This window comes from Apteryx mantelli, chromosome 2 (genome assembly GCF_036417845.1).
Source record: "Apteryx mantelli isolate bAptMan1 chromosome 2, bAptMan1.hap1, whole genome shotgun sequence".
Taxonomy (NCBI): domain Eukaryota; kingdom Metazoa; phylum Chordata; class Aves; order Apterygiformes; family Apterygidae; genus Apteryx; species Apteryx mantelli.
In genome coordinates, this window is record NC_089979.1 from 51,396,820 (window position 1) to 51,411,761 (window position 14,942).

The 14,942-nt window shown below is 43.0% G+C and overlaps 1 protein-coding gene across 1 annotated transcript in view; it reads left to right on the forward strand.

Moving 5' to 3' along the window:
• Positions 1-1,910: 1,910 nt before the first annotated feature.
• Positions 1,911-14,942, forward strand: part of ANKRD29 (ankyrin repeat domain 29) — a 29,828-nt gene continuing 16,796 nt past the window's right edge. Inside the window, exons 1-5 of the mRNA XM_067290026.1 lie at positions 1,911-1,922; positions 4,803-4,841; positions 7,118-7,228; positions 9,303-9,401; positions 11,659-11,757. Coding sequence (XP_067146127.1) covers positions 1,911-1,922; positions 4,803-4,841; positions 7,118-7,228; positions 9,303-9,401; positions 11,659-11,757 — 360 coding nt within the window. The remainder of the gene's footprint in view (positions 1,923-4,802; positions 4,842-7,117; positions 7,229-9,302; positions 9,402-11,658; positions 11,758-14,942) is intronic.

The window sequence follows — 14,942 nt, forward strand, 5'->3', positions numbered from 1 at the left end:
GGGTCCTCGAGATGGGGCAGCATCCCAGGTCTGAGCTCACTGAAGTCAAAATACGTACGCTAACCACCTTACTCTGCTGAAATACATATGTCTGTTTACTTAAGCAACAACAAATTTATATTGCGCTTTATCAGCGTTTCTAAACACTTCATGGATGATAGCCTGTTGATAGCTATTTTTTAAAACAAATAGAAATGTATATATATGTTTGCATAAAAACTCATGTTTGGATCAATATTGCAAAGTGAATGTTTTGGCTAACCAAAATTTTGGCCACTTTTTTTAATTCTCTCTGGATAGATAGGCCTGAACTGTTCTGGCTTAGATGAGGTTTGTCTATGAGTTACACAAAAGGGTTTTCTGTAATAATTACACCTGGACTAGTAATGATTCTTGGGTTAGATTGCTAAGATTTCAATTATATTAACAATAAATTCTTGGCTGTATAAATATAAGGTGTGTTTCCTCTTTGCCCATAAACAGGATTTTGAGTGTAACAATAGATAGAGATGTGCACCAAGAAAGATAGTTCCAAAATGCTCTCTGGGATAACTTTTCAAAGGGTCTCCAAAACAGCACATAGCTAATGTACATGCTCAACACTTCTCACACATTACTGCATCTGAATATGAAAACAGCCACCTGAAAGCAGAATCACAGCACAGCATATGCAGCTGAAAATAGGTGGCAGTTTCGGATTTTGTGGGCAAATTAAGAAAGGCACTTACAATCTTTGTTCCTTAATATATAAAATAAATGCAGCCCAAAAGAAAAACTGTATTGTATTACTCTCCCTCTTTGTAGCTCATCCAGAGAATTCTTTGTTTTTTCTTTGTCAGAGAACGAACTTTTTTGGCTGTCAACTGTTATATGGTTGGCATATTATTCAAGATAGATTAAATAAATACAGGGATTTTCCAGGGGTGAGGCAGGGAGTGTGTACAGATTACTAATATTTTCCTCCATCAATGGGCAAGCATAGCTGTGCAGCTGGATCAGAGCAAGAATGACTCTTAACTATGCAATCTATTGAGTTTATCCAGTATTTTTAAGCTTCAGAAACAATCAGAACAATCACCTGTATTTATATGATCCTTGCAGTAATTAAGGTTGGGGTCACACCAGGCCATGCACTCTAAAATGAGCTTATGCTATGAGCAGCTCTCATCTGCTTGCCTACAGTTTGTTTTACTGTATGCACAGATGAATTTTGCCTCAGGAAGAAAATCTGCAGACAATCTCCACTTACAGATTTGCAGAATAAACTACTTGGATCTTACTGCAAATATATTTATTCTCTCAATGCACACGCATAATTGTCTTATGAATGGGATTTATGCGTGCACATCAAAAGAACAAAACCCCTAAGGGCTCGGTTTAAACCAGCAATAGCAAAGAAATTCAGGAATCTCCCACCAGAGCATGCCCCGTTTTGCCTACTTTGTATCACGCCAACTTTCAATGAAATCTGCCGCAGCCAGGCAAAACAAGACACGTTTGGGACAGTGTTTCAGCACCGGCTTTATAGCTGTTCAGTTTTACAGGTTTAAAATTAAGCCTTTGAGAACTTGCTCGCTTCCTAACGCTGCCGCATCCTCAGTGCGAGACAGCGTCGGGGACAGCTGGACGCGCACAGGCTGGGGGGAAACCCGCTCCCTCTCCCGTGCGTTTCGGGTGCCGCTCCAGCGTGACTATATATATATACATATATATATATATATAAACCACTTCAGAATAATGCTGTTCGACTCGCGGGCACGAACGCCTGCAGGCGGCCCCGCTCCGCCCCGCGCTCCACCCCGCGCAGCGCCGTGGCACTGCGCGGGACGGAGCGGGGCGGAGCGCGGAGCTGCGTGGAGCTGCGTGGAGCTGCGCGGGGCGGGGCGGGGCGGCGCGCTGCGAGGTGCACGATGTCGTTCAAGGTGAGCCGGGCGCCGGGGAGAGGAGGGAGGAGTGCGGCGGGGTGCTGGGGGGGATGCACGTTTGGCCTCTCGTTTTGGGCTTTCCGTGCCGGCAGCCCCTGAAATGCTCCGTCATATTCAAATTTTTAATTTTTTTTTAAAGAAATAATAGCGGTCCGAAGCCCCCCGGCCACCACTCCGCTCCCCTGCTAGCGCTGCTTGTGTAATAGTTGGGAGGCAGCGTTCATCCGGGGTCGCCGCGGCCGGACGGGCTACGTTGCCTTTTCTGTTTGCGATCGCTTTTACTCGTTGTGCCTCTCGCATGCAAAGCCAGGCCAGGGCAGCCTTTTTCAGAAATTTGTCTAAAATGAGTTTTTAAGCCTGAGGGAGGCATTAGTGAGATCAGTCGGCGAAGAGGGAGGCGAGCAGCAATGTACCGCGGATAACAGATAATATTTATGCTAGCTGCACATCTCCTCAGTTATGCACTTTTTGGGTCCTCTGCCGGCTCTTGCTGTATTGATCGGCAGCTTTGTGCCAGTCCGCTGTCATGCTGCTTGCGTTGCATTGCTTTACATGCAGGATTATTCCCCATCCTTGCCTCTCTTCACTGCTGGTGCGTGTCCCCGCAGGAGCGCCGTGGCATCTCCCCATGTGGTTTCGCTGGTGGCACTGCCCAGCGCAGCAGCCAGCAAAGCCCTGCTCTGGCACGGGACAGGGTGCCATTTCGCATGGCGCTGCTCAGTCGTGCCCCAAGCGTTGAAATCCCTGCTTTCGTCCCCTTTTTGGCCCTCTCTTGGCCTCACACCTCTTCAGTCTGCCCCGTCCCTCTGTTCTGTCTCTGTGACTCGTTCCCACCCTCTTGCTCCTTCCCTTCTTTTCTCCTGCCCTCACAGGCATCTGCCTCAATCTGCTCCTGCTCTTTCTCCTGCTTTTTGGTAGCAGCTGAGGTTGTAATGTGGTACCAGCCCTGTGGTTTTTTGCCTTTTCCTGCCTTTTTGACCTCCTTGACTTTTTACCTTGTCCATCAGGTCTTCTTCTCTATTCTCTTCCCATCAGCTCCTTTTCTGTGCCCTGTTTCTCACTTTCTATCCCCTCGAGTGCTCCTGTTTGGGGCAGCTTGCTGCCAGACCCCTCTCCCTCTGGCAAGCTGCCCCCCAAGCCACCTCCCCCTGCTTTCTCTCTCTTTTCTGTGTCTGTCTCTCTGCTTGGTATTTTTTCTTTTTCTCCAAAGTCTGTATACGTACCGTGCACTCCTCCCATCTCCATTTGCTGCTGTCTACCCAGTTTTCCCCTCTTACTGTCCTACTTGCTCATGAACGAGCATTTCTATGTATTTCTCACTGTCTATTCACATGAATACCCCCTCTCCTAGCAGTTTCTCTGCATTTTTGCCTGCTTAAACTTCCATGCATATCTTCAACTACCTTTCTCTTTGCTCAAGATCCTGCACGTAGGATGTGCTACTGTCCAATAAAGTCCTTTGTCTTTCCTCCCAAGTCCCACTCACATTTTCTGTTGCTTCATGTTTGATTCAGATTTTCAGCTCTTCTTCTTAAAACCTTTTACTCAGATCCTCTTTTCCACTGGGACTGGTTTGGAACCTGAGAACAAAACAGGAATATTCTTGTGTTTTGATAGTACAAGGAACCAGGCCCTGGGCTGGTGCTCTCTTTCTCCCTCTTTTTTCTCCCTCTGGCTATTGCCTCTTCTCTTTCACCTTCAAGATCACTGTTTAAGAACTACGCTCTTCCTCCTCAGCTGTTACCCTACTGTGACCTGCCTCTTCCCTGCATACAGCAATTCAAAGGTAGGGCAGGGACTGGGACCTGGTGATCACAGCATTCAAATGATTCCCCCCCCCCAATATTTCTAAGATGACACATACAGTTACATTATTCCATTTTATTTCTTCTGTATTCCAATACAGAGAAGGTCTTGTCAGATTTGTAAAATATATTTTCCTCTAGACTATTTTTGAATAGGTTTTTGTGCTTAATGTCAGTACAGCATGAATATAATGCAAGCTTTCCACCACTGGGCTTTTCTAAAAGTGCAATAACAATTAAAATTAATAGCACAGCCAGAGTTTGAAATAATGCTATAGAGATCTTGATGAAGTATGGACAACTGCATCCTGAAAGTTGCTGATGCTGGAGCAAATGACATAATGAAATACGTCATTTTCACCAAAGCTATTAGCTAATCACTTTTTCAGACCTTTATTATGTTCTGTTCCCTGGCTGTCAGTGCTGAGGATCAGTTGTGTACTTTAAGGGTTTTTTAGGAGCACACTAGCTTTATAATAAGAATAACATCAAAATTTTAGCCAGCTGATCTCTTGCAATTCGACATTACCTCTCCCTAAGAAATATCTGAGGGGAGAGGATTGAATACATAGCTAAACAACAGCAGTCAAGGCTTGTGTCATGTCTTGGGGTTTAAAACCAGTTTATTGCTCAGAAATTATTCAGTTCATCTGACCATTAATCCCCAAATACTGCCTTTTACTTTGCCTTCTACTGATGTCGGTATTGCTGATATCATCTGGAAATGAAGAGCACCAAGGTACACATTTTTGCTTTGAGAACAGAAGAGAAATTGCTTCATGGCACTTCTCCAGGCTGTGCCTGTGTAAGTGGCCTGGCTGTTCAAATGAGTTTTGCACATTCCTTTCAGCTTAGCATACAAAATAGCTCAGGTTTGTGTTTGCTTTCTTTATCTAATCACTACATAGTTGATGTTCTGAGTGTGCTGTATACTCAACTTTTATATAGGGAATTTACAGCAATGTGGGGGGTATTAGGGGAAGTAAAAGTGCTGAGAGCAGTCATTCCAAACTGGGTCAAAAACACCACTGGGAAAGACCTGATTTCATGTCCTTGATGCATTCTACCATAGCTTGGACCTGATCCAAAGTATGAGGACAATTTTACTGGTGTAGGAATTACAGGAGGAATTTTTGGGTCATAAAGACTTCAGACCTCTAGTTTCAGACTAATCTGGCGCTGGCAACTCAGTTCTCTTCTTCTCTGCTTGTGTAAAGTGATGGAAGCAAGTAAAGAGCTCCTGAATAGTGATTCCAGTTCCTGCCTACTCGATATGCAAAGGGGTTATAGGCAAAATAAAGTGGAATCACATTGGCACTATGCCCTCATAGTGGGAACCAGGCTGGAGGAAATAAACTTTTCCTTATATGGATATATTGCAATCCCCAAAGTTTTCCATACCTTTGTGGGACAGTGTGGGATGACAAAAAATAAGGAGCATTGTCCCTCTTTGCAGAGCTCCTTTATTTACCTTGAAATCTGATTTTCTGCTCTGTAAGATCTAAAGGCCATTCTTTTGCAATAATTTTCCACTGAACACCATAATAATAGAGACAATATTCCTAAATACCAGCTCTTTAAATAAATACCTGCATAGTAGGTTAGGGCAAAATGGGTAACATGGATCCGCTGTGTGTTTAAGTGACCTGTCTGCATTTACATAAAATTTTAATGGGTTGTAGGGGTAAAGATAGAAAAACTGTACTCCATGACTAGCAGCCAGCAAAGAGGGTAAAAAACGCTAGCTGTATTCCAGTTGGCACTGTCTACAGATTCATCAGTGGAAATGCAGAGTCCGTCAGCTGTGAAAGGAACACCAAAATTTAGCCTACTGTGCCTGATGTAATTCTCTTTTCCAGACTCCTGCCTCTATATGTGCTGGTACAAGAAATATTGCTATTAATTTATAGGAAATGTCTCATGATTTACAGATTGGTTGAAACTTCTCTTGTCTTCAACAACTGCCAGTTTCCTCCTTGCTAACAACTAAGAATATTAAAAAAAAAAAACAATTAAAAGTGCTCAGTGTGACAGGTCTGGAACAGATTCACACAGAACTAAGCTTGTGTCTACAGGTTTCTGTGAGGTTTATGACTTGCGTGTCAATGAAGGAAGCAATTTAAACTCTGATATATGTGTATATTTTAAAACATGAAACTATTTAATCCTTTTTCTCTACCACATTACACTTGTGCATTGACATTTGGACATGGGCAAAGTGAATATGAAATATTCTGCAGAGGAATGGCTGACTTATATTCACTCTGCATTCCCTTTGGGTTATCTTGAAGGCAGGATTTATCGGAGACTAAGGCCCCTCGGTGCTTTTGACACTGTTGCAGTCTCAGATTACTCAGTGAAATGCTGCTTTATTGAACTGTTAGCGATATTGAGCCTTATTAAAAATCAGATGCGTGCCCTGCTACAGGACATGTATCATTGCCATTTATCAAGCAAAGCTGAAGCTTTGCTTCAGCTCAGCACTTCGCTCTTGGCAGTGCTTATCTTGCAGGATAGCATTTGGGCAGCTTTCTGCATGGATTGGATAAGGAGGTCAGGAGCGGAGTCTCCATCTTTTTTTGCTGTCTTCCTCCTGTTTTGGGGCAGTGATAATTTGCTCCCACACAGGAAAAGTCACCATGTGGCAGTGCTTTTAGGATGCCAAAAGCCCAAGGAGTTTATTATATTATATTGTTTAACAATGGTCTCTGGTATCTAGATTGAAGAGTTTCCCAATTTTGCCTTACATACTGCCTTGCATATATAGTAAATGAACTTCAAAGTCTGTAGACATCATGATTGAAGACTTCTTCTTCTGGCATCACCCAGGAGATATCTCACATGACCACCATTACACAGAGTGTTATTTCCAGGAAGCAGGCAGACCTAACAGTAGGGGAGATGCATGAGCAATACTTTTCATGTAGTGGGACTTTTTATGCAGCAAGGAGGGAGATAGATAGTAGAGAAATAGCCTGAAAGCCACGATGTCCTGCAGCAGGGCTTGTCAGCGGGATGATTCAGCCTCCATAACCATGCTCAGCCCCACCACATGAACAGAAAATACAGGTACCGGGTAGCAGCACGTTGTTTTTTTGTGATGTTTCCCTAGGGATCTGGACTTGCATCATCAGCTCTCATTACAGAGCGAGCTAAGAGTCATAGGCTGCTATGGACACAGGGAGGACCTGAAACAACATGAGATAACACATGAAGACTGATCTCTTTAATTACACAAAGAAACTAAATTAGCTTCCCTTCCACAGTCTGGTTTTAGGAGGACAGTGTACCTGAACTGAATCATGCTTGGTTTGAATGCAGAATTTGCATGTTTGTGCTTGTCCACAGTATCTTCCAAAGTTTTCTGTTTCTGCTTTTTTTCACCAGAAAGAAACCCCGCTTGCCAATGCTGCATTTTGGGCTGCAAGAAAAGGAAATCTGGCTCTTCTCCAGCTGCTGCTGAACAGTGGGCGAGTAGATGTGGACTGCAAAGACAGTGTATGCATGCAGTGCACACATGCCCACCACACTGATTTACATCACTTTTCCATAATCCGCTGCACAGAGGGTGTGGCAGGCATCTAACATGAGACATTGAGAGTCTTATGACACTTAGACATGATTTAAAACCTTCTCTTGCCAAAAAGCAAGTTTGCAACTCAAGATGAAATAGCGTGATGATTTACATCAGTGGCAAGGGGTTAGGAATTTGCCAACACTCAAAAATGTGTCTCACATCATAGTTATTTGTGGAGTTGACATTAAAAACACACATTCTAGCATCTCAGGCTTCTCCTTGCAAGGAAATGCCATTGTAGTAATAGATCACTGTGACGAGTCGACTCAACTGATCATAGGTAGCCACGATTCTCTCAGCTACCAGAGCTCCTCATAATTAGCTTAAAATAACCCTGGACTTTAGTCTCCATTTAGGTGATGTAAAAGATTGCATTTGATGTGCAGCTCCGTGGGGCATGCAGTGCCTGCTACACACAGTGGTGCTGTTCGAAGAGGTGCTGGCCCCATAACTTCTTCCTTCCTCTCCTGTACTTGACGCCAATACAAAAGCACAATAGATTTCCAGGCAAAGAGGAGCCCAGATGCATTACAGATAGATTTGATGGGGATTTCCTGACTGCCTTGGCATGAGTTGAAATTAGTTTTGAGATTAGAAATAGTCTGAAAACACAGATAACATGTATGTCTTGCTAGTCTGTTTAGAGCATATGGACAGTTACTTGATTGTACTTGGCTTCTGTAAAGAGCAGGGGAAAGCCAAGGTTAAGCAGTCCCCAAGTTTCCTGTGTTTGGTGTTTGGGCTGACTTGTTGAGAGTCACACCTGTGTTGTACAAGTTTAGTGCTACTTCTAGCCTGAAACATGAACCTGCCCCAGCTTCTCTCACTTTGAGCAGCTTCAAAGCGCAAGAGATTTTCTAAGTACCTAGCTTGATGCCCAACTCCCATTGGCTTTTTCTGAAAGTCAGGAACCTGTCCATTCATTTTTGCCCTGTAGGAAGGCACGATTGTCCTGCGATATTTCTGGTATTGATTCTATGACTGTCATTCTCAAGGGGAATATTTTCGTAGGAGAGGGTGTTCAGATTGGGGTGTGAAGTAAACAGGACAGAGATAGATGTCAAGAAATAAGGTTCATGACTGTTCATTTTTTCTCAGACTAAGACTAGCCTTGATCAAGAGTTTTTACAATGTACTGTAAAATATCCTGACTTGTTAATTGTATCAGGCATACATGTTTTCTAGACTCAAATATTTTCATATAGTTAAGGCTGCATGCTTCTTCTTTGCAATATCACATGTTCCTTCCTTAGATTGCATTGGTATGTGTGAATGTTTTAGAAGGATGTTTCATCCTTATGCATATGGTCTTGGCATATCATCCATACACAACCTAAACACTATTTGGTTCACTGAAGCAGTGGCCTTGTTGGGCCACCTAGGTAACCTGAACACAGAGCTCAGGTTTGGCACATTCTCTGATATAACGTAAAGAGTCACAGCCTTCTGGAGACAGAGTTTGCTGTAGTCATTTGGATAGGGAATTAGCAGTCGAGACACCTGGACCCTATTCCTGACACTGACTCTCTATATGAGGCCAGAAAAGTCAGTTAACTTCTGTGTCTAAGGTTGTTATTCTGCAAATGGTACAAAGATTTTTGATATTCTCTCATAAAAAGCTATATATAAATCAAAAATATTGTTGTTATTATTGTTGCACTTATCTTAGGGACAATAATGCAAAGTCATTGCATACGTAGTTCCTTGAAGGGTCATGCCTTAGCGTTGCAGGCAAGTCTGTAAAGTTTTTGCTGTAACACTGGTTAATTCCTCATTTTCAAAGTATTTTTTATAGCAAGTTTCAAATTGTTTTAGAATCTGATTAGGGGAAAATTGCTCCACTGTTTGTGAAGAAGAAAAGAACAAACAGGTTCTCTGGTCAATGATCATAAACTTCCTTCAGCTTTTCAGAAGAGGTACTGTCTCTTCCGGACAGCCTAATTCCTTGCTGGAGGTGTCTGTTGAAGGTACTGATTTGTTTTTCCTTACTCCCAGCTTGGCACAACAGCTCTGATGGTAGCCTCTTACTATGGCCACATAGATTGTGTGCGGGAATTGGTGTTGCAAGGAGCAGATATCAATCTGCAGAGAGAGGTAGGAGAAGTTCTGTGTTCAAACAGGGATTGATTAAGTGACTGTTGTGTACTGGAAATAATAAAGGAGTGTTGTCTGTTTCTTATTTGCCAGTTGCTTATTTGGCATTTGCTGTGCAGTGCATGTCTAAACAGGATCTGTTCTCCTGAGGACACCAAAGAATCAGATGTCTGGAATTTGTGATAGAAAATGAGATGCTGGAGCTACATTTATATGTAATTCATCAAACATTTCCAGGACATCCACTTGACATGGGGCAGTTACATATGAGGTGTAACCCCATGGTGAATCCATTTATGCATCTGCCATTTTACTTACTGACACAGTAACTTACAGCTCTCAGGATGGGATAAATGTCTTATGATATGTGGAAGTCCTTTACCTTTTGATTTGCAGAGTCTGGTCATTAAAATGGAGCTGATGCCACTGCTAGCACAGGAATTGTTTTGACTCAGTTGCTTTGGAGTTTCTGCTTCTCAGTCAGAGCCAAATCATCTCTAATGATCACACAGCTTAGTCATCCATATTTTTCCTGCATGTCTACTCTGCATTCAAGGCATCTCTCATGCCATGGCATGCTTTTTTGTGGAACCCTAATTATCCTTGGAAAGGGCAAATGTCAGTGGCTAGCTTTGTGAAAGTGCCTTCCCCTTACACCCTGCACAAATGATCATAGGAATAGCTACAACCATTCTGGTTTTGTGTGCTGGCTACAGAGAAAGCAAAATTGCTATGGGACAAAGAGAGTTGCACTGGTCCTAAGAGAACAGCGTTTTAATGAGAGCATGCAGTAATATGGGATGACTGCAGGAGATATGGGATGGCAGTATTTTCTTCTCTCAACAGTACAAGCAGATGTTTCTTACTTTCCTTGGTTACCTGGAACTAGAGCATTAATCTCATGCCAATAGCTGCAAGTTACTGAGTCAGTGAAAGCCATGTTTGGTGGTATAAGTGTCTTTGCACTAACTAGCCTAAGCTTGCTTTAATCATGATGTCAGCATCTTTCAGCAAAATCCTGTTCCAGCAAAACATTTAAACATGTACTTTCCCTTAGATAAACATTGCTTGAAAAGGAGCAACAAAAGGAGAGATTGAGAACAGAGTTTTATAGACATGCTCTTGAATATCACTCTGGATATATTGATTCAGCAATCTAACAAAAAGAGAAACACAGGAATCCTCCAAAATCACTCCATTGCAGATAGGAAGGCATAGCAAAATAGATGAAATACGAGCCATGAAGTCTAATGGCACTATTTTGGAAGTAAATCCTCATACTCAAATCAATGCTCTTGTACTCTGAAGTTGCTGTGAACCTCAGGGACGTGAGAGCCCCACAGGTGTGCCTTTGAGAGGGGACTCTAAAATGGTCTCAGGGGACCATGTGCAATTGTAAAGGCCTTTGGCACTGGAGTGAATTTCATATGTAGCTCCATTTTCCTGCATCTCCTACATGGGACGAGAAAGCCCAAAGCTAGGAAAGCCTGCTTGTCTTCTTTCCTTCCTCCTTACCTTCTTTTTTTCTTCTCTCCAACTGTTAAAATATGCATTTTTCATCCTGATTTACTCAGATGTTAATGACAGAACTCATTGTTTAAAATACAGGGTTTCATTTCTTCAGTGAGATTAAGCTGAGATGGGAAAAAAGGAGTTGCAGGGGTTGGTTATAGTTGATTGAAGGCTACTTGGCCGGAGGGAAAGCTAGTACTGTGAGAGACAACAGTGATTTACACCAACAACATTCACATTTTGTCAGTGCAGGGTCAAGGAAGGTGGAGCTCTGCTGTATCAAATGACTCCCTCTCTGATCCTTCCACACCCTGATCCAAATCCATCCCAAATTCCCATTTGTCTTGGGTGAAGGGGCAGGTTGGCAGGTGGTATGGGGGTGAGTTTCAAATTGGCTATTCCTCTCTTGTCTCTTCTCACTCTGGGCTTTCTTTCCCCATCTGGAGACTGAGGAGAGGTAAACGAATACTAAGAGGTCTGTACTAGAAGCTCTGTGCAGAAGCCTGTCATGGAAATTGAATTTTATTCAAATGCATGATGCTGGACAGATCTCTCAGTGCAATGGGAAGAAAACTGACCACTTACTTACCTAACATACCTTGTGTCCTCTGGAGTCCTCAAAGTCATCACCAGTCTTTTCAGTTGATGTTCTATTGATTGTGCTCAATATGTTTTAATTTGAAATGTATACTTCAGTCAAGTGCATTATGTGTTTGGGTTGTTTTAATCCATTTTTTCCTTACAGTCAGGTGCAACTTCTCTGTTCTTTGCTGCACAGCAAGGCCACAATGATGTAGTGAAATTTCTCTTTGAATTTGGAGCCTCCACTGAATTCAAGAATAAAGTAAGCTTATAGGTCTGTTTTTGCATGTTGATACATTCTGAGAGTCAAACCTGTTGTTTCCCATTGACATGAAACATGACATGGCAGCAGGAAGATCATAAAAGGATTTCTCACTTGAATGTTTTCTGAGTAATATGAGTAACATGACATACTGTGAAAATATTAAGTTGGGACTAGCTTTTATTACCTAGACTTAATGGCATAGATTGGTCAGAGATCAGTCCCTTGACAGTGAGATCAGTCTTTCCTCTTAAACTGTCTGGCAATACAAGAATGAAGGGTCTTTCTGTGCATGTTAGGTAGGCTCCCATTTTAGGTGTAAGTACACCACTTGCACAGGCTGGAATTTCGTCCACACTGGGGTATCTGTGCATGCCACCATAGGAGACATAAGAATATAGTGCCTTCAGTCCTCCCTAAATTCCCGTTTACCCACCTGTGGCAGGAAGATGAAATGCATCTTCTAACTTCTGGTTCTTTGCTCAGGCTGGTCCTTTTATAAAATCTTCTTAGAATAGCTTCCTGAAAGCTGTCTGTGTCCTCTGCCTGAGGGATGGTTGCTCTCTGAGCAGATGCTCACAGAGGCTCCCCTGCTCACGTTTATCTACAGGACCCTCACAGAGTGAACAGCATTAAGAGCAGATACACTGGCAGCAGCACATCAGCTCAGTTTCTTTGTCCAAGGCAGCACTAGTACTTCTGCTTTCAGCAAGCAGAACCAGAAGTACCAGATTTTTGTTAAACGTTCTTCCCCTTGACATGGTGGCCACATTTGGGAGCACTGGGACTGATGCAGCTGAAATTCTTCATTCCCATAATCTGGAGAGGACACTTGCCAGTACCCTGGGATCTGCAGTGACTTGTGTTCAAAGAAGAAAGAATTGTTCTTTACTACACAATAACCAATTTTTCAAGATGTTGTCATCCGGGATTCAAATGGCTCTCACAACCCATCCCTGCTTTTCAGAGTCCTTGCAAACACAGACTTTAAATTCTAAGGGAACTGATGAAAGGTCACTGCCCTCAACTTGTAATGCTCCAGGGACTGCAGCAGGTATTAGGTTAAAAATCGCTAGGTTTTGTGGCCACAAAGCTCACACATGCCCATACAGTAGGATTTGCATTGATTCTGGTATCTCAGTGAACTATGCTTGTGGTAAGCAACCCTCTGACCACAGCAGAAGCATTGATCAGTACATTTAAAAGCATGAATGGATCTGTGGCTATTTAACACGACATGGAGTGTGCCTGTGTAACTTACCACCACAGGAGGTTGCAACCTTAAATGCAACAGCTGGATTTTGAAGTGTTGAATAATCTCATGTGGAACAGAGCTATTAGGAGAAGCTGCCTGTTAAAATAAGGGCCATTACTCAGTCTTTTACTTCAGGGCTGAGGTGGCGGTAGTAGGAATCATGAAAATCATCTTCTCTCATGTTAGGCTGTATAGAATTGGACTGTGACCATTCTCTGAGTCATCTAGTGGCCTGCAAAATGTCCATGAAACCACACTGAAGGAGCAGAAGTGACGCCCGCTATAGGGAAGCTAAAGAAGAGCCTGGACTGCTCTTTCGACTTAAGCGTGGAATTGGGTAGTGTTTTTGCAGAAGAGGGGAAAGCGGTGAATTCAGGAAACTGTTGGTAAGGAGGGAACACAGAGACTGAGCATGTGTTTCTGTCTAGAGGGACAGTTATATCTTCACTTTAGCAACCTTCACACAGCCTGTGAACTAGGAGTTTGCAGAGATCAACACTTGGCCCAGAAGGTAAACAGCAGCCTCGAAACTGTTGGCAGTGTGTGCTCTTTTATGAAGCACGTAAAATAAACTGATTTGAGTCACTATAGCAGAAGAAAAAGAGGTAAAGATCTAAGTGATTAGGAAATCTTTCTGCATTCAGCCCCTCCTAAAGGCTTCCACCTTTGGGCAAATGCAGGTTCAGGCTTTACTATTGTTCACCTCGAAACTTTCAATTCAAACCTGACTTGGCCCATGTTCTCGTCCCAAATATCTTCTCAGCTGCAAGCTGCTCTTCCTCTCCAGGCCGCAGTTTTCTGTTGCTTCCAGTAAAGCCGGTCGGAAGGGAATGCCAGCTCCTGTGGGACGTGCCCAGAATGGGACTGGACTGCAGCTCTGCATAGGCTTCACTGGTTCCCCTCAACAGGACAAACTGGCGCATGACATGGACATGAGACAATTCCCCAGCAGCATCAAACATGCCTGTCTAAGCACTCCCTCCTTCTCATCACCTCTTCAAGAGGTGTATCAATAATACCAGCCACCTCCACAGCACTTCAACACTCACAGTATTACACAAGCTATAGTCCCTGAAAAGGCTCTCAAAAGTTGGATGAAGGACAGCTGAGTTAAAAGGAATCTGTGCAAGATTAAAGTGATACTGCTTAAAAAGTTGGGATTAACTATCACGTCCATGTCCTCTTTGCAAAAGGATCTGCTCTTTCTGTACCATTGTGCAGGTATGAGGACTTTACTAGATACGTCATTAATTCTGGAAACCATCCTGGAAATTGTTGTCTCACTCATTGCTCATTTGAGAACTGCGGGTCTTCTGCAGCTCTTCCCTCTGAAGTGAGGATGTAGCCACAAGGATCCAAATGTTTACAGTGTCCAGGCTGGGCTTTGGTAACTCACCCTATTTTAGACTAAGGGCAGGTGGGAAACTAACTTGTATGCTGGGCAGCAGCATGTACCCCAGCAAGAGGCACCATGGAGAACATACCACAGTGCTGCTGTGCACCACTTATTGGCCTTGTAGTTTGTTTTGTTATCAGTTAAATTTCTGATTTACAAATGCAAAGCTTTCTGTAGCTTGGAATTGTTGCATCAAACCACTGTTCTGTTAATGGGCAACTAAGATAACGGGCTCTCCCCACAACCCTGGACACCAAGCAGTTGACAAAATATGCCTTTTCAAGTCAGAGGTAAGGGGTTTCCTGTTTAAGCCACTTAGCCAGGAGTCGGCCCTGGAAGAGATTAGGCTGAGCCTGACTGCTTTCAAGGGGCATTGAAAAATTCATCAATTTGCATTGATAATTTCTGTTATCAGTGAAGACGTGGAATTAAAATAGCAAAACAAATCAAACATACCCTAGGAAATAGAGGCTTTAAAGCAATGAAACATCCAGCATCCTCTTTATAATTTACTTCTCTGTAAATTTTAGTTAC